General features: G+C 32.6%; 2 protein-coding genes across 4 annotated transcripts; one reads left to right on the forward strand and one right to left on the reverse strand.

Moving 5' to 3' along the window:
- The first annotated feature begins 10661 nt into the window (after nucleotides 1-10661).
- On the forward strand, nucleotides 10662-11789 carry LOC120071406. The gene is made up of 2 exons (XM_039023671.1): nucleotides 10662-11150; nucleotides 11286-11789. The coding sequence occupies exons 1-2, from the start codon at nucleotides 10897-10899 to the stop codon at nucleotides 11530-11532; spliced, it is 501 nt and encodes a 166-aa protein (XP_038879599.1). The 5' UTR covers nucleotides 10662-10896; the 3' UTR covers nucleotides 11533-11789.
- Nucleotides 11790-12252: 463 nt separating this feature from the next.
- Nucleotides 12253-20065, reverse strand: LOC120071405 (arginine--tRNA ligase, chloroplastic/mitochondrial-like). 3 transcript variants are annotated; one of them, XM_039023668.1, is made up of 18 exons: nucleotides 19849-20065; nucleotides 19602-19675; nucleotides 19098-19234; nucleotides 18935-19010; nucleotides 18699-18800; nucleotides 18291-18506; nucleotides 17814-17894; nucleotides 17453-17536; nucleotides 16359-16463; nucleotides 15727-15905; nucleotides 15435-15519; nucleotides 14947-15133; nucleotides 14687-14756; nucleotides 13684-13753; nucleotides 13507-13596; nucleotides 13338-13406; nucleotides 13116-13217; nucleotides 12253-12746 (listed from the first exon to the last, which is right to left on the reverse strand). In XM_039023668.1, the coding sequence occupies exons 1-18, from the start codon at nucleotides 19943-19945 to the stop codon at nucleotides 12636-12638; spliced, it is 1935 nt and encodes a 644-aa protein (XP_038879596.1). In that variant the 5' UTR covers nucleotides 19946-20065; the 3' UTR covers nucleotides 12253-12635. The 3 variants fall into 3 exon arrangements, with proteins under 3 accessions (XP_038879596.1, XP_038879598.1, XP_038879597.1); XM_039023670.1 differs by having other exon boundaries at nucleotides 19602-19679; nucleotides 19849-20004; XM_039023669.1 differs by having other exon boundaries at nucleotides 19602-19706; nucleotides 19849-19999.
- Nucleotides 20066-25732: the final 5667 nt, after the last annotated feature.

Here is a 25732-nt window from a genome sequence, read left to right on the forward strand (position 1 = left end):
GTTGTATTTATTTACCATTCCCATTATTTTGGGTTTTGATATTATATACATCTCACTGACTAGAGTTTTAGTTCAAGTGGGAGTTTGTTGGGTTTATGCCCTAAAACTCGTAGATAGTAAATGTAAATAATTAACTATCATCAATAAAAAGTTATCGATGTGTTATTGATTGTGTTGTATTCATTTTGTCTTAATAACTTTAAATCTAATAAATAAGCATTCTAGGTTGTCTTATGAGTCTTGACCTGTATGTGGAGACATACAGGGATCAACGTTTAAGATACAAACCTAAGGGGTCTATAGTATAGAGATAAGGCTAGGTACCTTATCCTCGTGACAATATGGATACGACCCACTTTGTACTTTATACAAATGCAATAATCCAATGTGTTCGTGTAGATGACATGTGAGTGAAGTTATCCTATGCAATGAGTTTGCATAAGACCAAACTGCGACATAGTAACCACTAGATGTAACTAGTTAGGTTTCTTTTTCAATAGAATGACCTAAGCAACTTAGTCTTAATTCTGAGTCTATTATGAACTCCTGTTCACGAGAAATTGTCCTTTGATTTGTATAGGTAAGAGTAGCTAGTTTGCCGACTCAATAGGCCTACCATTTCTGGTACAAGACTGAGTGGAGAGCTGGGAATATAATAATACAAGATGGATTTCTCTTCTTCCTGACTTTAGGGTAAGTAGACGAGTGTTCCCTTAGGTGGTATCTCTTGAAAAAAGGGTCTTACCCTCTCACTGGCCCAAGAGGGATTTCTATTTAATGGTTGGACCATAAACATGTTGTTCATTGGAAGAGCAATGGTACTTAAGGATATAGAAATAACCCAGGGGTAAAACTATAATTTTGACCCAGCTGATGTTACGAACACTTATGAAAGGCTAACTTGTTGTTATTGGTCTACATCCATGGACACATAAATATATCTACAATGAGAAGAGTGCAATTGTGGGTCTTCAGTAGAAATACAAGTTATTGTGGCTCATAAGTTGAAACAATTAAGGTCTTTAATGATAAAATCTCATCATTTTTAAAAGAAATACATGGAATTACTCAAACATTATCAAACCCATGCAAAAGAATGTTTATTGTTAAAGTACTGTGGCACTAACACATGATATTGCAGGATCACAACAAGAAGCTAACGTATGATTAAGAAAAGTGTCGCAGGCAAAGTCTAATTCATGGGCATGCATCGGAGGGATTCAACGCAAGAAAGATTCATTGATTCAGGTTGTTTGTGTCAAATCACCACTTGCAAGCATGGGCACCTATAGCGAGCGGCATCTGAAAAGCATCTGAGTGTCAGGCGGTTGACCAGGGTATTGAATTTAATGTTGTCCATCATCAAGTTGGAGAAGACCAATGCCTATAAATAGAAGAAATCCTATCAAGTTAAAAGTTCCAAGTCCTCAACTCTCAGTTTTAGTCTCAATGTTAGCTTAGACTTAGTTTTAGATCTTTAGAGCTGTACTGTGGTGTCGAGAAGAATAAGAAGGAAGAGAACCACCACCATCATCAATCAAGTAGCGGAGGAAGCCTAGCTCGAGAGAGACACTTCTTCCAATTCTTACACAAGTGGTTGTACACAACTAGAATTGAGCCAAAGAGGACAAGAGATTGTATTCTGCGGCTTGATTCATTTCATTTCATCTTACTTATCGCTTTCATCTTTTCATCTGATTAAGTATTGGTTTTGTAAAGACAATCAGTTTCTTTATAAATTCACATATTTGATCTATCATACTTTGCCATTGTTTATTTCTTATTTATGTTGGATGCATCTATACTTCATACAAAATTTCATTTCAAACACTTAAGCCAACTAAATGAATTGGTAAAAGCATCTTTAGCTTAAACTATTTGAGAGAATAAGTAAACCAACATCAAGTTAGAACGCCTAGTACATTTAGAGATAGACGCACTGGTGTTTTATTGCATCCTGTGTTTGACACATACATCCTAGAGATAGGTATTATATGATATTCGCATTGAGAAGTGTTGAATAGAGTCTAACGCATAAACGAAGATAAACAAGTCATCTCATTAGCATCATATTCTTGTTCAAGTACATCCAACTTAGATCGACGCATATCACTTACATTAAACTCCATTTTCACACGACCCATTATTCTCTACTCTACCCTTTTGTATCTTCTTGCACACACACAGCACCTTAGTGTAAATAACTCATTTCTCTATACACTTAGGGTATCCCTACAATAGTTACAACGCAAGGTCTGCGTTAGCTTTAATTTGAATTCCTGAGTTCGACCCTGGACTTACCAGGAACCTAAGTTGGATTTATACTTGGATCTGATTTAGGAAAACTTGAATGTCAATAGAGGAGTGTCATATGTCCTGTTGCACATCACTAACACATCAACGCATCAATGCATCATTCATATTTATACTTATTTTTCCAATTATTCTATACAATACACTCCTAAGCTCGAATCACGAAATCAACGAACATGTACCCATAGTTAACGAATATTGATTAATTTGGTTAATGAGTATAGTTAATTAATCTCATATTGTTGGAACTTCTTATCTATAGGTCCATGAAGTCCCCTTCCTAGCTTGTAAGGAAAATTGAGATAACTAAGTCTTGAATAGAGTTTGAAATGTTCAAATTCACTTAGGGAAATAATATAATGTATAATTATACATTATAATATAAAGTTTATATTTTAATTAAACTTTATAATATAAGTTTAATTTTGGATATGATTCAGAATTAATTTATGAGAGAATTAAATAATGAAGAAGTTCAAATATTAATTTAATATGAATTGGATTCATTTAAAATTATAGGTTAAAATTAATGCGTATTAGATACACATTAAAACTATAAGTTATAAGAGAAATACAATTGAATATGATTCAAATGTAGGCTAAATTAAATATGTTATATTTAATTCAGTAATTAATTGATTGGAAGATTAATTGATTATTTTATTTTATTTTATTAATTGAATTGAAACTATAGATTATGTGAGAGATGTTTATTTAAATATGATTAAAATGAAATTATTAATTAAATTATATTTAACTATTAATTTAATTTATTTTTAATTATTTAATTAATTATTTAATTTTATTTGTTTAAATTAGAATAAATTTAAAAGAGTAAGCTCTAATGAGGAAGTTAATGAGAAACATGGAACACTTACCACGTTTTATTCTCACGCTTAAAATCTCTCCATAGTCTCTCACCAGCCAAATGGGGAAATGGAAATGAAAAATTATGAGATCACAAAAATTGATCATGTTTGAAGTATTGGTGAAAACTCTTTCTAAAATTTTCAAGATCACATTATTCTTGTGATTTTCTTTATCGCGGCAATTTGTGAATGTTCGCCATAAATAATGGACCCATATTTCTCAGCGATAAAGAGGTCCCCAGTAGTGGTGTTCGTGAATTCTTCCAGGAAGATTGGTACTTTTCAATCTATCGGTACGAGATGTACCGATATCTTTTGGGATTCTAACTTAATTTCGAGTTTGAGTTTTGAATCTTCCACGCATTACGTTTTGTCCTACAACTATGTTTTTTTAGTTATTGGTACTATCATTATGTGGAAGTAGAGATTAGAAACAATACCTTGTTCTCACTGTTGAGAAATATTAGTTTTTTACTTGCCAGTTTTTTTCCCACGCAGTTATTCCAGCACCCTTATCTTTCTAGACACCTTGTTCTTTCCCTTCCATTTTTTTTTTATATTATAAACTTTAATCCTTCTTATTGCAATTTAAGCAATTGATTATTTTTTTAAGTTATTAGTTAAAACGTTGCTTAACCATTATTCTTTTCGTTTCCGTTTGGGAATCCAAAGAAAATAGGGATATTATTAATGTATATCAAAGATTTATCGTTTTGTGCCTTAAATATTTTAAATTAAAATATTAATTTAAAACAATTTGCCTAAATCTTTATATATTTATAAATATAATATATAATGCATCTCCATACATAATATCCAAGGAATTATTTCCTACCTTTAATGGTGGAAACAATGTATAGAGGAAATTACAGTGCATAGACGAAAGAAAGATTATAGGATTGGTTTGGTTCCCCTACTTGTGAAGACGATCTGGTATTGTCAACTTCCTTCTTCCACTATAGAAATTGGTTGGAATCGTTCTTTCACTAGCAAAAAGATCAGTTTCGGATTCACTTGCAGCACTATCAATTTCAATGTCCCTTAGAAGTATAAACGAGTGTTAGAGAAGAGTATATTAGAAGGTTAAAGTTTCTTCCAAGATTTAGAGTCAGTTACCTTACTACAAACGTAAGGGTTTCTTCAGTGTGTTTGTCGAGTTTTCGACAATCGAAGGGATTATCTTGAGGGTTTGCAAAGATTGTTGATGTAGGTGGCTTGAGAAGAGGGATCTTGTGGTTGGTCGGCTGATTATCGATGGGTTCTCTTCTTCATGCTTCCGGTGTGCATTGATGTAAGGTGAGAAAACTTGAAATCCGTAATTTCGTTTGTTGTGATATTAATTAGATTTTTACTCTTGGGAAGATTTTTTGGTAATTTGTATTAATTCATTGGTTTGCATACCAATAAGATGAAGTAGCTTTGGAATTGATGTGTGGCATGGTGCTTGGTACTTGATTTAGTTATAGTGTACTTCATCTTTTTTTGAATTGGTTAGAAACTCTCCAACTTCAATATTTGAATGTTGAAGGTTTTTCTTTGTATTGAGGTGACATTTTCGTATTAGTATTCTTTATTATTATTTTTTTCAAATTTGTCATTTTCACGATTTTAAAATTATTTTACTATTTATCCAGTCAGCCCTTGTAATCAGTCATCGATATCCTTAGTTAAGGGGGAGAAAGAGAAAACCACAAAGAGAATGGATCAAAGCCTCCACCTCAGCAATCAACCCAAACAAACTGGGCTTGAGAAACAGAAAGACCCAATTGGTTTATTTTCAAAAGCTTAAATTTATAAAATGGTATATTAAAAAGAAAAAATTAGGTATATAATACTAACTACACTTTCAATGAAATAGCAAACCACATAATTCTTTTGAAATATAGTAAATTGCGTGACACACATACGTGGGTTGGTTTTTCGTTAATCCTAAAATACCCTCACCAGCCTTTTTAATTCCAATGTAATTAATTCTACATCTTTCTTAATTACACTATGATTAATTTATCAAATTTATATGTGGATTCTATTGATTTTCTTGGAGATTTTCACCGAAAACTAAGTGTCTCTTTCCATGTGAAAAATCTAGCCCAAATTCTGTGATTGAATTTGAAAATAATTGAAATCGGTATCTCAACATCTCTTCAATTTCAACAAATGTTTTAAATTTTTTCTAAAGATTTCTAAATGACTTTTTATGTTTATATTATCTTTCTCACTTCACTAAATAATATGTTTTTTAAGTTTTTTTAAATGATTATCTTTATTTTGAATTTTCAAATCTCATATATTAGTTTTCCTAACTAATTTACGTGTTTATACTAAAATTATCTGTTAATGATAACTCAATCATACAATTTTTAATTTTTTTTTTATGTTTATCTTTATTATAATTTTGTTTTAACATTAAATATAGAAATCATCTCATTTTATTAATTAGTCTTATTTTAAAATTCTAGATCATATTATTTTTATTTTAAAGGTTCTGCTAGGAAGAATAGCAAAACGAAACTTCATCAAATTTATAGCAAATCCACTCTCACTCAACGTGTTTCCACTTTCTTTAACCCTAAAATGTCCTCATTTGGATGTTTTATTACCTGTAGCTAATTTTGCTTTTGCAAATTTTTAGTATAAATCCTGATTTTCTTCTAATTTATCTCCTATATTTTTCAAGTTTAAAAGTCGAATGTTATTGTTTTTTTAAATATCAAATTTGATCTTATTTTCAATTTTAAATTTTATTTTAACTAATTTTCCAGTTTTCATCTTTTTGTTACTAATTTTATTTTTATTCTCAATTAACAACAATTCTACTTTGGAGCCTTGACTTAATCGATCAAATCCACTAGTGCATAGATGAAAGACTCGATTTAATCGACTATGGACCAAGAGTTCAAGTTGTAAAATCTCTTCTTTCCAAAGTAATTCCTATCAAACCATCGTGAAGAGGTAGGCCAAGCATATGAACGGTGTTGGTATTAACCAATTTGCCTTAAGAGCGATTTAAATGGTTTGGTTAATTGATTTTCAATTGCAATGTATTTGTTTTTAAGTTTAATGTATTTGTTGGACGTAGTTTGGAGACTAATTGAAGAGGGATCTTGTGATTGGTAGTCCGATTAGCAATGGGTTCTCTTCACGTTTCCGTAAATGTAGGATGAGAAAACTTGAAATCCCTAATTTCGTTTGTTGTGGTATTAAAGAGATTTTTTACTCTTGGAAAGATTTTTTGGTAATTTGAATTAATGTCTTGGTTTGCGCACAAATAAGATCAGATAACTTCAAAATTGATGTGTGACAGGCCGCTTCGTTAATCGTGGTACTTAATTTAGTTGTAATATATTTCATCTTTTTTAAATTGATTAAAAACTCTTTAACTTCGATATTTTAACGTTGAAAGTTTTTCTTTGGATTGAGGTGACACTTTCATATTAGTATTCTTTATTATTTTTTTATATTCTTAGTTAAGGGAGAGAGAGAAAACCACAAAGAGAATGGATCAAAGCCTCCAGCTCAGCAATCGGGCCAAACAAACTGGGCCTGAGAAATAGAAAGACCCAATTGGTTTGTTTTCAAAAGCCCAAATGAGATTGTCAGTGGGCCGTCGGTGTAAATTGGGCCGAATGGGGCTGGGACAGAATGGATAAGAACAAAGATTGGGACAGCGTGGATTAGATAGCACAAATTGATGCTTGCAGTCATATCCATCGTGACTTGTGCCAAACTCCACCTTTAGGACGTATATGATCTCCTTATGAATTTTCCAACGGAAATTAGGGATTAGTTTTTTCTACCAAAACTCTATTTTTAAATATTTTAATCAACTAAAATAAAATATCAATAGGTATTCTTTTGGAGTTGTATCAATTTAAACTCTCAACTTTTATAAGTGAATTAATTTAAACATTGAAGTTTTATAAGTGAATCAATTTAAATATTCTATTATGTTTTATTTGGATACACTTATAAAACTTATGAAAGTTCAGGTTTAAATTGATAGAGTTATTAGTTTGAGGTTTAAATTGATACAATTCCCCAAGTTCAAATGTGTAAATTGATATTTACCCTTTTAAAAAAAAATTGTTGAGGAGTTCATCTCAATAGGCTGCTCTGGGGCGTCGAACGTGTAGAAGAGATAACCTACAAAGAACTCACATTGGTGTAGTGTCGAACCACAAATACTTGAATCTTTAAGTTAGCAAATGAAGTGTTCAGTACAACTAAGTACTTGGTGTTGTCTACCTCTTAAGGTGATGTCACTGGGGTATTTTAGGATTATTACATGACACTCGAAGCTCATACATAGATGTCAGCGTCTACCTAAAATGTTGAGGTGGTAGTCGGTGTGACTCATGCATTACGTGTTTTTGTGAAAGCCCTTCACTACTGCACAGACTTCCACTTCTTTGATGGAGAAGATGACATGCCATGTGGGACCTGATGTAGCCAAATCGGTAGAATCCTCGGGTGTCAAACAAAAAAGTCGTAGCCTTAGGAGATGTAGTCATTGTAGCATCCGCCTGTGGTTGAGCCTTTAGACGAGCATGGTGCTTAAGTGTAATTTGGATGGATGACTACTCCGTAGTTGAGCTTCAAGTGCTCAAATGTAATTTGGAGGTCAGATTATTTGAAGGAGAGCTCGGTGATCTTTTATCGGGAAAGAATTATTGAAAATGCAATCAAAATCCCGATGGCTAGAAAAAAGAATTATCATGGATTTATCAAGGTGGACAATTATCTCCAATAACATGATTATTAAACAATGGACCTCTGGATATCTCTATAATTGTATGATATTGTCGATTTTGAGCTTAAATTTTCATTTAAATGTTTTCGTGAAGAATTGAAAAAATATATATTATTAAATATTTAACAAAATCAAAACAATTTTTTTAAAAAACTTTTAAATTATACATATAACATAAGAGAGAGACAAGGACAAAGATGAAAAATGTTTTTTTCGTTTATATCTCTATTAAAAAAATGAGAAAAATATGTAATTAAGAAATTTTGTTTTCAAAGGACTCCATCTACGTAGAGAAAAGGAACATTTCTGTCCACATTCTCTTCCTATCTCATCTTATTCATCGTAAATGCACTTTTAAATTATTTTGCTAACAATTAAGTGAGATAAAATTAAACCGAACATAACTCGATCGATATATAAGTGTGTTAGTAACTACAAAATATGTGGTTCGAATTCTCATATCTCAATTATATTAAAACAATAATTAGGTAAGTTAAAAATACTTTACGAATCTTTATAAATCATATAATCTTTTAAATATCTTTACGTCTTTGTAAAAGAAATGGTCGATCATGAGTAAAAGTACTTTTCTTTATTAGGACAAAAATACATTTAAGCATGCTAAAAATACTTAGCAGCACAACCTAATCTTTCTTGAAAAGAAGTGTATTTCATTTTCAAAATGGCTTTGTTTATCCAAATATGTTGTATATATCTTGAAATAGAAGCTCCCCTCAAAACCAAAAGTTCTTATCTATAATTTTTCTTCCAATTATATCCTTTCTGCCTATCTTTTCCTAGAAGCATAAAAGTATTCCCTTTCTTACCATTTTTCTTTTTCTGTTTTCTTTTGTATATGGAAATTTTTTTAATTCAATTTAAATTAACCTTCTTTCAATATTACTGTTATTCTTTGAAGTCTTGTTTATTAACAAGTTTTGTTTTTCGTTGAAAAATAAACTTATAAAAAAAGTACTTCCATCCATAATTTTTTGTGTTTTGCAAACTACTTTTTGCTAACATTTTCAAGGATGAAGTCAAATTTTGAAAACGGAGAAAATAGTTTTAAAATCTTTGATTTTATTTTTAGAATTTGATTAGGAATTAAGTATTTTTTTTAAGATAAACAAAAACTACCGGCATGAAATTGAAGAGAGACAAGTATAAATTTCAAAAACATAAAATTAAAGCAAGATCATTATACATCGAATTCTAAATTATTGTATTTGGATTCTTTGACGTAGAAATGCTAAACATCATGACTTCCACTTATTTCTTTTGAATAAAATACGAGTAATCGAATGATGAGTAGGTACACTCGAACATCTCAACTAGATTTGACACCTACATAACACCATCATCACGTGCCAATGACTTCCACCTATTCCATTTTAAAATAAAGGAAAAAAACATTTTCATAATAATGTTGAAAGTAAAAAAATAAATAAATCAATTAATCAATCAAAACTAAAATCTTGCCTCTCTAAAGTGAGCCATTTAAATGCGTGTATTATCATGAAAAAGTAATTAAGAAAAAAAACTACTAAACTAAAAAATTAATTAAAAAGTAACTTTAAAAAAAAAATTATCTCCTCTCAACAACCTAATTTTCCATTAATTTATGAAAAAATGTACGAAAATATTCTATATATAAATACTACATTGATGCAATCTAGACTACACTTATTTCTATGTTTTTCTTTAATTATATATACATGATTATCGATGGGACATTTCAATGAGCAATACAAAAATGTGCAAAATCCGAAATATATCCCAATATTTTTCTTCCATAAATTTGAATGGATAGAAATCACTATTTTTAATTTAAAATGAATTTAATGTCATGGAGATGATAACTTGTATGAAGACTTCTCTTTTACTCTCTCTCTCTCTCTCTCTCACACACACACACAAAAAAAAAAAAAAAAAAAAAAAGTTATCAAGAATTAATTCATGCATTAATTTATACATTATTAATCGAATTTGTTTTATGCATTATTTGATAGAAACTAATACTGTTTATGAAGGTCTTCACTATTTTTTTTTTTTTAAAAAAAATAGTGAGTAAATTAGTGAAATTACACATAGTCAAAATCAAATCTTTCTCATGATTTTATTAATAGTGCAATAATATAGAATCTTTTTATTATTATCTTTTTTGAACTGTTACATCACTTTTTGATTGGAATGGAGATAAGAAAAATGAAAATCTCTCTAGATACAAGAGGTATCTTAAAAAGAATTGTATTATTCCAAAAGAGTGGGCTGTTTTTTATTTATTTATTTTATTTTCATTATTTTAAATCTTTTAATTAATCCTGCCTCAATGGAAGGTTGATGATACATGAACATAAAAGTAATGGGAATAATGTCATGGCTTTATGAAGCAAAAGTAACTTAGATGTTGACCTTAAATTTCAATTCTCAATCTTATATATTAGAAAATGATAGGGAAAATAAAATTGAGTGACTTGTGGATATGTCTTCCAACTTTTAGATCTTATCTCTTTTCCTAGAAATATGGGAAAAAGCAAAAAAACTCAGACCCCATATATTTAAATAAATAAATTCTCTCAATATAAAAAGATGATAATTGATGATAAAGGGATTTTTGGATAAAATAACAAAAAAGATGGGAAAAAAGGGAATATTATCCAAGTCTATCTCATGATAAAACCAAAAAGAAATCATAATTTAATCCAACATTTTAAATTATATAAACTATGCTTTGCACTTTATATTATAAATAGCTTTTCTAGAACATATGCTACAGTTAGGAGATCTTATTTCATTCCATTTTCCAAAGTTTTATCAAGAAACACTAAAAAAGAACATTCAGTTCTTCTTCTATTCTCCATATATAGTTGCAACAAGCCATTTTCCTCAATCCCCATCTTCTTCTTCTTCTTCTTCTTCTTCTTCTTCTTCTTCTTCTTCTTCCTTTTTAGATTGATTTATCCAATGGGGAAATTGCAAGAAAATCAGGCTCTTCATGTTGATGGAGGAGCTCAAAATAATGGTTATTTCAGAGGAATCATGGAAGATTATGAAGCTTCAATGGAGTCTTCTTCAATTGAGGAGCTTAGTTCTATAAATTCTGAAGAATGTTCATCTTTAGAAACGGTGGAAGATGCAACTTCTTCAATTTCAAATTCTTCATCTTCAGATGGGCCTCTGTTTGAGCTAACAGAGCTAATGGTTCATCTTCCTATAAAGTAAGTTAATTTGATTATAATTAATAAATAAAAAATAAAACCTCCTTTTTTTCCTTTTAATTTCTTTAACACGTTTTGGTTGAATATATTTTATCGATAATATATGACTAATGGGGTTATTTTCTTTAATTGCAGAAGAGGGTTGTCTAAATATTATGATGGTAAATCTGAGTCTTTTACATCTTTAGCAAGTGTAGAAAGATTAGAAGATTTGGCAAAAAGGGTTTCTCCAATTAGAAAAAAGTTCAAATCTTGCAAGAGTTTTGAAGGCCAGAAATCCATTATTCCAAGAGCAGCCATAGCCAAGAAAGCTTCAAGATCAAGAGGAAAAAGTAGTTTGCTTTGTGGTTCAAGATCTGCAATCCCTGTGAATGGTCACTAATTAATTAGAGGCTTAATCTCAATAATTATAGAAGAAGGATTAATGCCTGAATTGTGGCACTATTACTTTGCTAACCTTAATTAAACTTGTAAATTTGTCAAGGCTTATCTTATCTCCCTTTCTTATTTTTCTAAGGAATTTTGTTACATAATCTACAGTTTTAACCTTTAATTGTAGATTTTTTTTTTCTTATTCTAAATCAATAGTTTTGTAATCTTTGGTTATTAATTATTCAATACAATAATTACGTGCTTAAAGGTGGTAGCATTGCTAAAATAGTTGTTTCAGTTCATATTAGTTCTTGGCAATTTATGCCATGAAGAGAACTAAAAATCGATTTAACTTTCATTTAAATATATTTATCTCAAATATTTTGATGATTAAAGTTTTCTGGACGTTCCCACAATCTTCCGGCCTTGCTAGAAAACAAACAAATTCTATAATTTGCCAAGACATAAAGATAAGAACCATATTTAAAAATATATATACATTTAAGTTAAAATTTAAAATATTAATTTGATTCATGCTGTTCAAGGATATGGTTAATAGTACTCTGTTTATCTGGCTTTCTGGAAAATTTTCATTTATTTAGGCCAACAGTAAAATGAAAAGAATTACAACCAAACTTTTCCTCATTGATGAGGTAGAATATCTTTTCAGAATGACTGAGAAGGCATGAATAACTTTATTCTTCTTACGAAGAACGTGAAATACGTGACAAAGAAGAAGACATAATTATGTAAATATACAAACTTGTAGAACCTGCAATTGAATCTGGACGAAATTAACTTAGTTGATACACAAAAATAATCCTAAAGATCACAAATCAGTAGTAAATCCTCCCACTCCTAAGAACACTATGGATTTCGTTAAAACCTGATTCAATATCTTAGGCAAATTACATGGGGGGAAGTGGTAAAATTTGACAAACTAATTAAAGAAGGCTGAAGCTTTTAGGATAAGCTTAAACCAAACTAAAACAATACAAGGTTCTGTATGAAATCTTCTTCTTTTTCTTTTTCCCCCTCGCTCAGGCTGAACTCAAATGTCGGCAAAAACGATCTTTCCTGAAAAGCAATTTGAAAATAGGCACTGTTTCGAGGTTATATTTTGTAAACAGGTACTATTCCAAGGAGATGGAAGCATTTCCTCATTACTGTGCCTGTAGCTTCACAAAGTAGGAGTCTACTGGTTTCTTGGGCCGACCCAACGACCTGACAAATAATAATCAATATTCAACGTTAATAGAAGTTTTAACTTTTTGCGACTTTTTCTTGGATGCATTTGGGACAAAGGTGTACAAATTTAGTGAGCTTTTTCCAGCTCACAACCATAAGGATGGGAAAATATAAAAAAACGTCTTGATGCAAATGGGAATAACCAAACAAAATGATTAAGAAAGAGAACTTTAAATTCCAGGTTATTAAAGGTAATGAGTTGATAAACAAGACAAGGTATAATTAGTTGCCACGACGCTATCAGCCGACAAGGGCTAGTGATTTAGTAATTATCCAACATGAATTAGTGGGATAATGATATTATTCATAAAGAATGAGATATTGGTCTGAAATAGTTGGTTGTACCTGGCAGTTGGAATAAAATTTTTTCGTAAATATTTCTGATAAGTTGTATAGGTATTCACACAACACATTCGGCAACAAATTGGTGCAAGCTTCCTCGACAACCTAAGTACAACGAAGGGAGGAAAAGTAATTATCACGCGAGTAACAACTCGTACCAAATATAAAATGGTTGAGACGCAATGGCAGTGTTACCCAATTAAAATGTATATTTTTTGTTTTTACCTCGGCAAATTGTAACAAATGAAGCCCCAATACACGCTCGTCCTCGTGCTCCAACACAATTGTTCCCGTCTATCAAGATAACGGTAGACTAAATTTAGAAACAAGTGCAAAACAGCTGGTCTAGGCCAAGCTTTAGAAGAAATGGTTCCGGATTTTGGAGGAAACTTACTTTCTTCAACTCCTCTATGTCTTTACCAGATTTCCTGATGATTGAACAAATACGAGCATGGGCATACAGCAAATACACAGCAGTGTTGCCCTGGTCATCACAAAATTTAGGTGTGCAAGGAGAGTGGACTCTGTATATTATTATATGCTATGCCAAGAACCAGATGAGAAAGTGTACCTTATCATTGAGCATTTGATCAAAATTGAAAGTATAGTTGGTCAACCTGTTGTTCTTGAGGTCAGCATATCTGCCAAGACGATTTGGAACATAAAATTTTGATAAGCAATTCTGAGTATTTAAACGAAGAAGCATGGAGCAGACAAATTCGTAAATAAGATAAGTAACTTATTGACAAGAAGACACGTAAAAAAGAAGGAACAGACAAAGAGGCCCAAACTGAGCCCACATAATTGCAAGATTATAGAACAGCTTTAAGTTAAAAACAAAATGGAAACAGGTTTATTCTTTGATAGGGCAGCCCAAGTTCTAAGTCTACACAAAGTCACTCTCTCACGTAGAGCCCCCCAAACAATCCCCAAAATTCCTCTCGTTCTTAACTCACGATAATCCCACAAAATGGTTAATACAGAAGCAGCGGACATCAGTCAAAATGTCGGAGACCTGATAGTAAGTATACCACTAGAATCATTCTGAACCACAATTTTCTACCTAAAACAGAATCATCGGGGTATGGTTTCAGGAATTTCATAAATCAGAAGACTCTGCAATTTTAAGCTGCATAGATTCTTCATTCATGATGAGTCCAACCGTTCAGGCAGCATCAAGTGAATTAAAGTTAATTGTCAGAGCAGCCACTCAGTTCCACCCAAAACAGGAAGAACGAGAAATCCTAACATACTGCAGTCTATAGTGAAATCCAAATTTAATGATCCAGAAGATTAATTTTGATCCCTGAATGCATATAGCTACATTAATAACAGTTGGTGGTTAGACGTATAGTATAGCATGCTTAAAAGGCTATGTACCCCTGTGTGCTAGAGATACTATAAGACTCGATGGATTAAGAATAAGTTGTGCTATAAGGATACCCATTTCCAATGGCAGTATCAACTAATAGTACTCATTAAAGGTTTACATTAAAAGGCATATCAAGGATAACCTCTAGAATTCATGCAAGAGGCATAGAAAGGTAAAGCCAGCAATGAAAATGGTAACTTACTTGACAGCACCATAACCAACAGCTTCAGCAATTTGTTCAAGTTCTGCCTCAGTCCATTCCGCAGCTTTCTCTAAAGAAGGTTACCGAAAATCAAATTACATGGTAAGATGTGTGCAAGGTTGACTGTAAAAAGTTTTGACAGGGAAAAAACTGACACATTCACTTCCAATGAATCTTACAAGGTAAAGCAGCAAGTTGCACAAATGTTTTCAAAAAAGGAAAAAAGAAACAGTATTCTTAATAATCAATATTATTATTACCCCGCTCAATAAGAGCAGCTTTACTGCGGTTCTTGGCTTCGTCAAGCAAATCCACTAAACGAACCACTTCGGTATTTCGAGTTCGAAAACGCTTGCCATCTTCACCGAGAACCAAACCAAAACCAACATGGGTTGTTTTGGGATACTTATTATCCTCAAGTGGAAGCCAGCCAGCACGTTTACAAGCCTGAAACAAATAGCCATAGTTACTTCCAATTCAAGGATCCACTTCACAAATTTAAGAGGATAGCAAATCCATAATACAATTGTTAGCAGCAGTTCGGTGGATTATAGTTGACCAGGTCTACAGTAAGTAATATTCATATGCACGATTAAAAGAGAGGAAATGTAAGCCAACAACCAAGCTATTAAATAATTGCTGACTACAGTTTGGACGGGCTACCAAGTCTACAAATAACCACATATGCAACAAACATGGAATGATAAAAGAAAATAAGGTCCGAGCAAGATTTTCTCAAGACACATACCCGGAAAACCATGTCAAAGTGCTGCTGCTGCCCAACATCAGTAACGTATATAATCCATTCAGCTTTCTCTTCATTAAGGCGAAACCTGTTTGGTGCAAAGCAAAAATGACCAAATCAGAATGTTCCAGCTCCACAAAATTTTGAAATCGTGCAATGAATCAGAGGGGATCCAAACATGCACAATATCAATAGGTCATAATTATAAAGTTTATGACTGTGTCAACTGTCAACTTATTCATTACCAGTAACAATATTTCCATTAAAAAACACAGTGAGATACAGGAAAACTGACCAGATGGCTGCAAGATCAGTTGAAGCATAATTGAAACCACCATCACTCTTGACAACAATGAGAGGAATATTTATTCCGTCGATAAAGATTACACGAGCACCCTGGCTTTCTTCCACTAAACCCTTATCAGCCAATTCTTTTATGACATTAGGAATGTACGGGTTGTAAAAGCTCTCTCCCTGACAAAGATAAAAATACATTGACCAAATGGGAACTAAGAATAAGTCGTTGGCTCTTCTGATAAATATTAAAATCAAAAGAGCCAGACTCGGAACTTTGCAAGTAAAAATCCCTATACGAAGCAGATAATAATGAATAGGACAGAAAGTTAAAACATGTTGAAGAAGCTGATGCTATTAACCACACTATTCCAACTAATAAATATGGTGGTAAACACCATTAAACCTTATTAAGGTAGGCATTTATGCCATTTCAAATTTCTGCCTCGACAAATCAAAAACCAAATAAACAATCTAATTTGGGCATGACATGAGAAGGAAGAATTTTTCAATACAAACACAAACAAATAGAGGAAAGACAAGAGAAAACAAACAGACCACAAGTAAAATGTTATATGTTTAAAGACACAAAGAAGTGTCACGTATAATGCATAAAGGAAAGTCAAAATGTACCTTCTCCTCTAATTCAACTCCAAGGCGTTCATACACCCTATTAAATTCATTCCTGCTGATTTCACATATTTGTGCCCAAGCCTTGCGATATTTAGCTTCCCCACCCTGTAAAACAAAAGTTAAGATCAGTTTGGCAGAAATCAGCTATGAGATACTTCCAAATAATGCACATGCTCCTATCATGCTCTTGCAGGGAATCTTCAAATCAAAAACCAGCTTGAAAAAACTATAAGTTTACGGGTAAACCACCTGACCTTTTGGCTAAGATCAAGTGGAGTCCAGTTATAGCTCTTTCAACATACAAAACTCAAACTTCCAATTTTCAATCTAATTGCAGATGCTAAAACAAGGTTGATTGGGGACTAGTGATACAAGTAAAAAAGACCTTAGAGAATGAATTTGAATCCCATGGTGGCCAATTACTATGGCTATTAAATCCTATGAGTTCTCTAATAATGAAATATTATAGGGTTAGGTGGTTATTGTGAATTAATAATTGAGGTGTGTATAATTGCATAAGCTTGCACGAACACTCACAGATAAGATAATAAATAAATAAAGCTCCTTCTTAACCATGGCTTCCGATACATTTTTAAATGAGAAACCAAGCTTAAATAAAAGAAAACAAGACGAGATCCACATGCATTACAAAAATGCCGAAGGAGCTAGGGACCTAACTATACAATAGGTGACTCCAATCTCTAGTTATAATAATATGACCAAACGAGGAAGATGCCCAAACAGAGGCATTGAACTTCTTTGTGTTAACTTCAATCTTTATTTTGTTACTTCATTGTTTACTTTTCATATTTATATGAAATAGAAGTATTTATGAATAAAAGAGCATGCAAAAAAATAGTAAGTTAGGAGCAAAAAATTGAATAAACAAGTAAAATTTGAAATATAATGCATGACATCATGTCGAAAACTAGCAGAAATAAATAAAATTAACAGGTGAAAATGACAATTGACGGAAGTTTCAAGACAGTTTTTAGATTGAAGATCTAGGGTCCAACGTATTAAATTAGGATTGAATAGGGAATCAAGTGTGTGTGTGTGCGCACACGTGCACAAATATATATATATAAGTTCACCTGAAGAAGAACCACTGCCTGTTGAGCCCTCTCCTTAAATGCAGGATCACTATCAAATCTCTGCTTTGATGCCTTATAGAATGTCTGTTTAATCAAAACATCAAATAACAGTTTGTTAGTTCTCGTTAAATAAGGTAGATAGACATTAGCAACTTCTTTATATCCATTTTTTTAAAGTAAGAATTCACGGGAACACAATTGTATCACATAGAGAGTGAAGTGCCCTATCTTAACAGAAGAAAAGCCTTTATCTAAGACCAAAAATATCAAATTTTTAACCGTATTAAGGAATTTTTTATCAATATACTATAAAACGTAAACGTATTTACAACCAAAGGAGATTATAAAATGTCTCTCCTACCTGCAGATCTCCAATAGCTGTCTCAGTAACCTCTTCCCAGTTAGGAAATCTTTCAAACAGGAATTCGATCAACATACCAAACTGCAACCAAGAAGCCAAAGATGAATATCTGGTAATACATTTATTTTCTGTAGAAGTTGTTTATTGTCCAAATAATAAAACCCCAGGCCAAAATCAATTTTGCAAGCACTCAAAAAATTCATGGCCATTTCAACAAATTTGAACCCATTTGAAAGGCAGGAGAATTAGTATGTATTGGAGAATCTAGATATATCATATATGCAACATTTTCTACTGATTCAAAGTAAGACTGCCTATTTTGAACATAGACTGACATGGCGGAAAATGACTAGCGCAAATTCAGTTTTTATGTACACTTTGAAAGAGTAACAATTTAGGGGGTTTATAAAAAAGCCACTTTTCTATTGCAACGCTAAACACCATGAATATACAGTAATCCTTGGATAAAAGTTGTACCTGTGTTCCCCAATCACCAACATGGTTTCTTCGAAGAACATCAACATTTGAAAATTCAAGCATTCGAGCTAGAGTGTCTCCAATGATCGTAGATCTTAAGTGACCGACATGCATTTCTTTGGCTATATTAGGTGAGGAGAAATCAACTACTGCTCTTTTAATCGGAAGCCGGGGTGACCAAGTTTCAATACCATCAATTAGCATTTTTTGTATGCTCTGCAGGAGAAAATGCATATTAAGCAAACTTTAAGTTAACACACGTAGAACTGTTGATTATAACGAACTGAAACTCTTTTTCGTAGAGTAGAGAATTGATAACTAATTTTTTTTCAATTAAAAAGAAAAAGGCATTTTTTCTACTCGATATGAGTTACATTCCAACTAAAACTTTCAAGTGAATGACATTACCTTAGCAATCCAATTCTTAGATATTACGACATTCACGAAACCAGGGCCTGCCACCGAACTTGATTCTATAATTTCAGATGGAGGAAGATTATTCATGATGGCCTATTAATCAAGAGAGCAGTTCTGTAAGACACTTAAAGATTTAAATAATTAAACAAATGATCCTAAAGATCCAATATGAAAGGAGACCTCCATGAAAAGAAAAGAAAAAATCACAAAAAATTAAACCGCAATACCTGTCCAACGGAAGGAGGACCCCTGAACTGACTTCCTTTTCCTTTTATTTTAGACCAAAGGCCCATTGCGTTATTGCTTGGCCAAATAAGAAAACTCATCTTAGCAACAGCAATCTAATTCACAGCAGTATTCACCAAGGCATTAGTAATTCGCATAACATACCACTGATAGTCGCCAAATTTTCCAGCGCAAGCAGCAACTAAAGGCTCAACATCTGTCTCCTCAGGGACCGTCGCTCTGAGGGATACATCGAATATTTTAGCTAATTGTCGCTTTATATTACCAACATTTTCTTCCTCCTGTGACAAAACGTCCACATTTAGTCTCATCATACCTTCATACCCGGAGTTGTAAGCTACTAAGTCATTGTAGACCCTAATTGCTTTCTAGTTTACAACAAACTTTCTTTTCTCAAACATAATGATAAAACCATTTTCTTAAACTCATTTTAAAACCATTTCTCAAAAAATGGGAATGGTGATCGCGAGAAATGCCCATTATATCACCGGCTATTCGGATTTGGATTGATGGACTTATTTAAGGGCGAGAACAAGTGTGGCACAATTGCTTTGAGGGACCTACGAGACTGATTGTGACAGTTGGCAGTATAAACTCAAACCGTGAAAGTAGATTACAGTAACCAACAAAATAATCCATATAACTTACAGTTGCCATTGTGGATACTGATTGCGCCGTCTTCGTAGCAGAAATAAGTCGTCTAGATGCCGCCCGGAGTAAGTCTGTCTAGTTTCAGATTCAGAACAAGAATTACTACAAGTAGGAAAAGGAAAAGACGTAAGAATTGAAAATGAACTAGGAAAACCATCATTATAGACGCAAATCAATCGCTACAAAATCAGTGAAATAACAAGTTGTACAAGCAAGGATTGAGGTGAAGAATTGAAGAGATTACCACTAGTAGGAAAGGAGGAAGAAGGAGAAATGTGAGGGAATCGATTGAAAGAGAGGAATGGTGAAGGCGAAGCCGGCGGTAGTAAGAGTGCTAACATTGTTATTATGAATGAATGTATATATAATCGCTCCTCTCGTACGCTATCCTACGTTTCTATTCCACTGCTCTATGTTCTTCTCTCTCTCTCTCTGCTTTTTTAGGGCTCAAGGAGATTTCTCTCTTTCCTTTTTTTTTTTTTTTTAAAAAAAAATCCATTTGTACGATGGGGCAGGCTCGGATTCTAAAGCCCAATCCCAGCTCAACGTTTTAGTCGCTGAAGGGAGGTGGCATTGCCACGATTTTGTCTCTTTCTTATTTTCGTTATAAATTAAAAACTAGTTGATGAATTTTTAATTTTGGAGATTTTTTTATTTATTATAAATATATAATGATTTTGAAATTAATTATTAAAATGGTAGTTTTCAAATATAGAAAAATGAATTAATATACTTACAAATATAATAAAGATAGTAGTCTATCGGAAATAAACGGTGATATTTTACTATGATTTTTAAATATTTTCTGCAATTCCATTATTTAAAATAATTTCTTTTATTAAATTTGTGTTGTTTCATGGTAACAACTATTTACCGATCCTCAAGATTATGAACAATTTAACTCAGTTGCAATTGATATGATCTCTTCTTAGGGGTCGAAAATTGGATCCCCAACTTCGTAATCTAAAAAAAAAAAATCACTTCGTACAATTTACATAGGAAGGGAATATGGTTAATTGGATTAGCCAGAAGAATATGTGCAAAAGAAAGTTTGATGGTGGTTTGGGTTTTAGGGACATCAGTCTATTCAACCAAGGTTTGCTAGCAAAGCATAGTTGGTACATCCTTAAAAATCCTGGCAGTTTGCTTTCTAAATCTTTTCGACACAAGTATTTTAAAGATGCAACTTTTTGAAGGCTTATTTGGGGAATAATCCTCCGTTAACCTGAAGGAGTATTTTATGGGATAGCGAGTTGTTTAATCCGGGGTTTGGGCGCTCACATCTTGATCAACAAAGACTCTTGGATTGCGAGAAAAGTTAACTGTAAACCGATGTGGCTTAGCAATCAACTAAAAAATAGGAGGGTTAGAGAATTATTAAACGTGGAGGAAGGCTGGATGATTAATGAGAACTTTGTAGCACGTGATGTCAAGGATATTCTAAATACCCCATTGGAAACTGCCATTCTTTGGGACGATGGTTGGAAATGTCCTCAAACTCGCAGTTCGTATATACTAGAAACATATTCTATTTATCAATAAAAATATTATTGAGTTGTTCCTTCGATAAAATGTTATTAATACTGCATTTTGTTATAAAAATCCAATAAACGAACCAATTGTTATAATGTGAATACTTTAAATTTATGTAGACATGAATGTGAATCAAGTTTTAGTATGTAACCAAAATGGTCTATAAGTATATGGGTGAGTTTGGGTACCTCATCCTGGTGACACTATTGGATGTGGTCCACTTTGTATATTTATATAAATGATGTGATCCAAAATCATTCATGTGGAGACTTGCGAGTGGAGGTATCTTCTGCAAAGGATATTTGCATAAAACCAGATCTCGAAATAGTCACTTTTTTTTTATATAACGACCGTTTACTATTAAAATTGACCATTTTAAAATTCGATGACATAGGGTAACTCGATCTTAATCCTGAACTCCTGTTTATTCTGGATTATCATTTGATCTGCATAGGTGAGAGTAGTCCAACGACACTGCTTAATAAGCCTCCCACTTTGAGATAAGACCAAATAGATAGTTGGGGACATAGTCCTGCAAAAGAAATACACTCCTACCAAATTTAGGATTAGCAGATAGGTTGTTATCTTGAGTACTGATTCCTGATCTTTAAAAACAGGACTCCGCCCTCTCGTGATTGAGAGAGTCATGGTTTATTAGTTGAACTATAAACCAATTGTTCAATATAAGGATTAGTGGAAGCTTAAGGAGCGAGATGTATTTATAGGGGTAAAATGTTAATTTTTGACATAGTTGTAAATATGAACTTCCTGTGAAAGATCGACTTACTAATTATGGTTAAAGTCGACAGAAATATATCTACAGTGAGGATAACGCAAATATCGAGCTATCATGGTGTGTCTCGATAGTTAACGAATATTGATTAATTCGGTCTAAATAATTTAGCCAGTTAATCTCAAATTGTTGGAGCTCATGTTGTAGGTCAATAAGGTCCCTCTACTAGCTCGTAAAATTATATCTTGGATTAGTGAATTGAGTGCATTTGAAGTGTTCAAATTCAATTTAGGGTTTGATTAATTTTATGCGATATAATTAAAATATTTAATTTTGTTGAAATTGAACGAAATCTAATAGATTAGAATATTTAAATATTGAATTACGTGAATAGGATTCGTGCATGAATTAGGTATTTGATTAGTTTAATATTTGATATTAAATTATTATTTAATTAATTAATACTGAAAAATTTTGTTTAATTAATTATTTAAAACAAACTTTTTTTTTCAATTTTTGAAAATCAAAATCAAATTGATTTTTATTTTATTTAATTTTAGTGAAAATTAAATTAAATGAAAAAAATTGAAAAATTCCACTTTGAGTGGAATTCTCCCATTTTTCTTTCAGCGTTTTCACCCAATTGAGATAGCTTTACCCATTTACTTAGGAGGTGTTTGAACCAAGGAGAGTTGGTTGAGATGATATTTTTTACCGACTCAATGTTTGACAACCAACTTTAAATGTTAGTGGGGGTTGAATTTGGTTATTTTACAACTCACCCTAACTCCCCCGATTTCTCTCCCTCCAATGTTTTTAATGGTTTCATCATTCGGTCTCGGTTACAATTAACGCTCACATTCGGTGACATAGTTCGATGAACCTTCTGGAGTGGCCAAGTATGAGCTCCGACAAACCCATCCACGCACCCTTGACAACCATTCGAAAGCACTTGTACAAAAACTTGACTTCCACATTCGCACGACCAGTTTCGACGAAGAACTTCGGGCTCCATTAACATTTGATTATATTCTAGCGACTAACTCCAACGACTACCTTTGCACAAGCAACTTCAGTGACATACTCTGCCTACCACCTTCGTTGACTAATTTCGATGACCACCGATAAAAATAAAATGATGGATTTGATTACCCACCATTTTATACTATCACTCTCACCCGTTTTTCCATGTGTTTTCATTATTATCCCTCCCCTCAATTACTTTATCGTTTCTCTCTCCAATTGCTCTTTCACATTTACTCCCATTCTCTCATATTCTCTCTTTTTTTGCCGTATGGTTCGACTTTCTCTTTTCTCTTCTTTTCTTTGTCAAGGCTCGTATGAGTTTTATTTTCCCTTTTATTTTTCTCAACTCCTCCTTTCTTTTTCTTTTTTTTTTCTTTTTATTTTTTTTTATTTCTATGGTTGTTCTTTTAAATCTAATTATTCTTTTTCCATTTCATTTTTTTCTTAGATCAAAATATATTACATACGCGTCTTATTATTGTTTCGCTAAACAAAGTTCAACGATATGTTTTACAACTCATCCCTTGACGTTTTCAAATATTACATAATTATAATGAAATAGTAGATTTTAATTATAGCTCAAGTTGTTTTTTTTTATATATTATATATATAGTTTGACATCGATGCAACATATTTAGTAGAAAAACTAGACATCAATATTTAAAATAATTTCATCAGTTTTAGAAAAAGGTAAATCCATATTTCACAAATTGGTGATTATCTAATAGTTAGTTTTTCTGATTTAAATATAGATTTTGATTTTTTTAAGATTAACATTTAAGTGTATCCCTTCTATCTAAACAATGTAAATAGTTTCATTTGATGAACCCAATCCTCCAATTCTTTTTAATTTTGCCGGTAAGTAATGATTAAGTTGAGTTTTTGAATGGAATAATCACTACTATTTGAGTGTTTAAAAAATTGAATTAGGAATTTTTTGTCCTGTGTATGAATACTTTGTAAATAATTTGTTATGTTTTTGAGAATAGAAAAGATTGAAAGTTTTTTTTTGTTTTTATCGTAGAAAATTTAGAAAAATATGTGTATAATTGAAAATTAAATCAACAATAGTATTAAAAAAAAAGACAAAAAAAAGAAGGACCAAAATCAATCTCATTTACAAAAACATACCAGATACCTCAACTCAACTCAACTCAACATCCAACAACAACTAATTATCAACTCAACTCAACTCTGCACACCAACACAGACAATGTAACTCTCCAGATAATAATTACAACTCAAACTCAACTCTCTCTTTTATCGCGCATCAAACACTCTTGTGCTAATTGAATTGTCAATTAGCAGTTAGTAAGTGTTACCATGGCTAACCTGGTTATAAGTTGAATCCTTTGAACTTTCTATGTTGCTAGAATTTATGAACTCTAGTTTACTCTCCAAACCCTCTTCCTTCCCTATTTAATTAACCTCAATTTATTACTTCCACCACACAATTCTAGTTAAAGGATAGTAGAGAAGATCCTCTTAGTGCTCATGGTGCATTTGGAAGTTGAATTCGTGGTGAGAGCAAAAATTTGAAGAGTTTCATCAAAGGTAATATACTTATGAAGCTCTACTTTATAAAACAGATTATATGCATGCTTCAAAGCTCAAATTAAATGTAATCAGTGTGCTTATTGATTTTGGTTTCTTCCGCTGCGTGTATGTTTACTCTTTTAGGAACATCAAAGGCATATTCTCTGTCAAAAGTGCTTATCACCTTGCTAATTATATTGTGTTCTCCCAAAAGGAGGCCTCATTTACGATCGGTGAGGGAATGGAGTTATGAAAAATTAAGGTCATTCCCAGAACAAGGATTTGTGTTCGGAAAAAAAAATAATGGTTCCAATTCTTACTAGGAAAAATGTTCAAAAGCGTGGAATTGATATTAACACTCGTTGTCTATGTTGCAGGCAATCAAAAGAGTTTGCTAGTCATGCTTTGTGGGTGCGTAATTTTTCCTGTCGTGTGTGGTGTGAATATTTTCCTATCACACTTGCCTCGTTTGCCTTTTCGCAGGGATGATTGGTCTACAATGGATTTATGGGAGTGGACCACGAGTAAATTAAGATTGGAGAAGTGGTTTAAGGTCATCATTGTCTTGTGGAATCTTTGGAATTTTATAAACCAACTTTTATCTTCGAGGGCCAAAGTCGATATGAAAAAGTTTGGGCGCTCATGCAAAATGATTGACAATTATCTTCCAATTGAGTCTACTGAGGATGCTGAGAGATCTGACCTTGTGAGGCTCGAGAGTTGGGTGAGTCAGGAAAAATCATCTCCCCCTCCGAATGGTTGTTGGAAGCTCAATGTTAATGCCTCTTGGTGCAGCGTAAGGAAGTTGGATAATTTGGGTTGGGAACTTCATAACTCCTGAGGCTCTCTATTTTGCACTGGGTTTAAAATATTTGATAAAGAGTGACCTATCAAGGCTTTGAAAGAGGAGACTATTTGGTTTGACCTTTATTCCCTTATTCAATTGGGAAGGGAGGCGTGCCAGCCTCTTCTTGTGAAGTCTGATTCAACAGATATTGTTCGGGCTCTAAATGATTCGGATGCTGATCTCTTTAAATAAAAAAATGTGGTGGGTGCCATTATTGCACCCGACGAGCGTTTTGGCAAGGTTTCTTTTGGTGTCTGTGAACGTTCTTGTAATTAGGTCGGACATTCTCTGATGCATGTGTTGTGAACCTTTTTAACCCTTAGGGTCCTTCGTCTGAGGAGGAAGGTCGTGATGTCTGTTGGGATGCCGCTTACCACAGTTGAGTGCCCTTATTTTTTACAAGGACTTTCCTTGTGATTAGTTTTTGGCTTTACTGAAATTTATTTTTAACAA

This window comes from Benincasa hispida, chromosome 2 (genome assembly GCF_009727055.1).
Source record: "Benincasa hispida cultivar B227 chromosome 2, ASM972705v1, whole genome shotgun sequence".
NCBI lineage: Eukaryota > Viridiplantae > Streptophyta > Magnoliopsida > Cucurbitales > Cucurbitaceae > Benincasa > Benincasa hispida.

What these genes read in the sequence shown, in the direction of transcription:
- LOC120071406 (XM_039023671.1), top strand. Translation starts at nt 10,897, where the DNA reads ATGGGGAAATTGCAAGAAAATCAGGCTCTTCATGTTGATGGAGGAGCT. An exon ending in ATGGTTCATCTTCCTATAAA is followed by an intron (nt 11,151 to 11,285) that starts GTAAGTTAATTT and finishes CTTTAATTGCAG; the next exon opens with AAGAGGGTTGTCTAAATATT.
- LOC120071405 (XM_039023668.1), bottom strand. Translation starts at nt 19,945, where the DNA reads ATGTTAGCACTCTTACTACCGCCGGCTTCGCCTTCACCATTCCTCTCT. An exon ending in GTCCTCCTTCCGTTGGACAG is followed by an intron (nt 18,801 to 18,934) that starts GTATTGCGGTTT and finishes CTTGATTAATAG; the next exon opens with GCCATCATGAATAATCTTCC. An exon ending in ACTTTGACATGGTTTTCCGG is followed by an intron (nt 15,134 to 15,434) that starts GTATGTGTCTTG and finishes TATTTGTTTCAG; the next exon opens with GCTTGTAAACGTGCTGGCTG.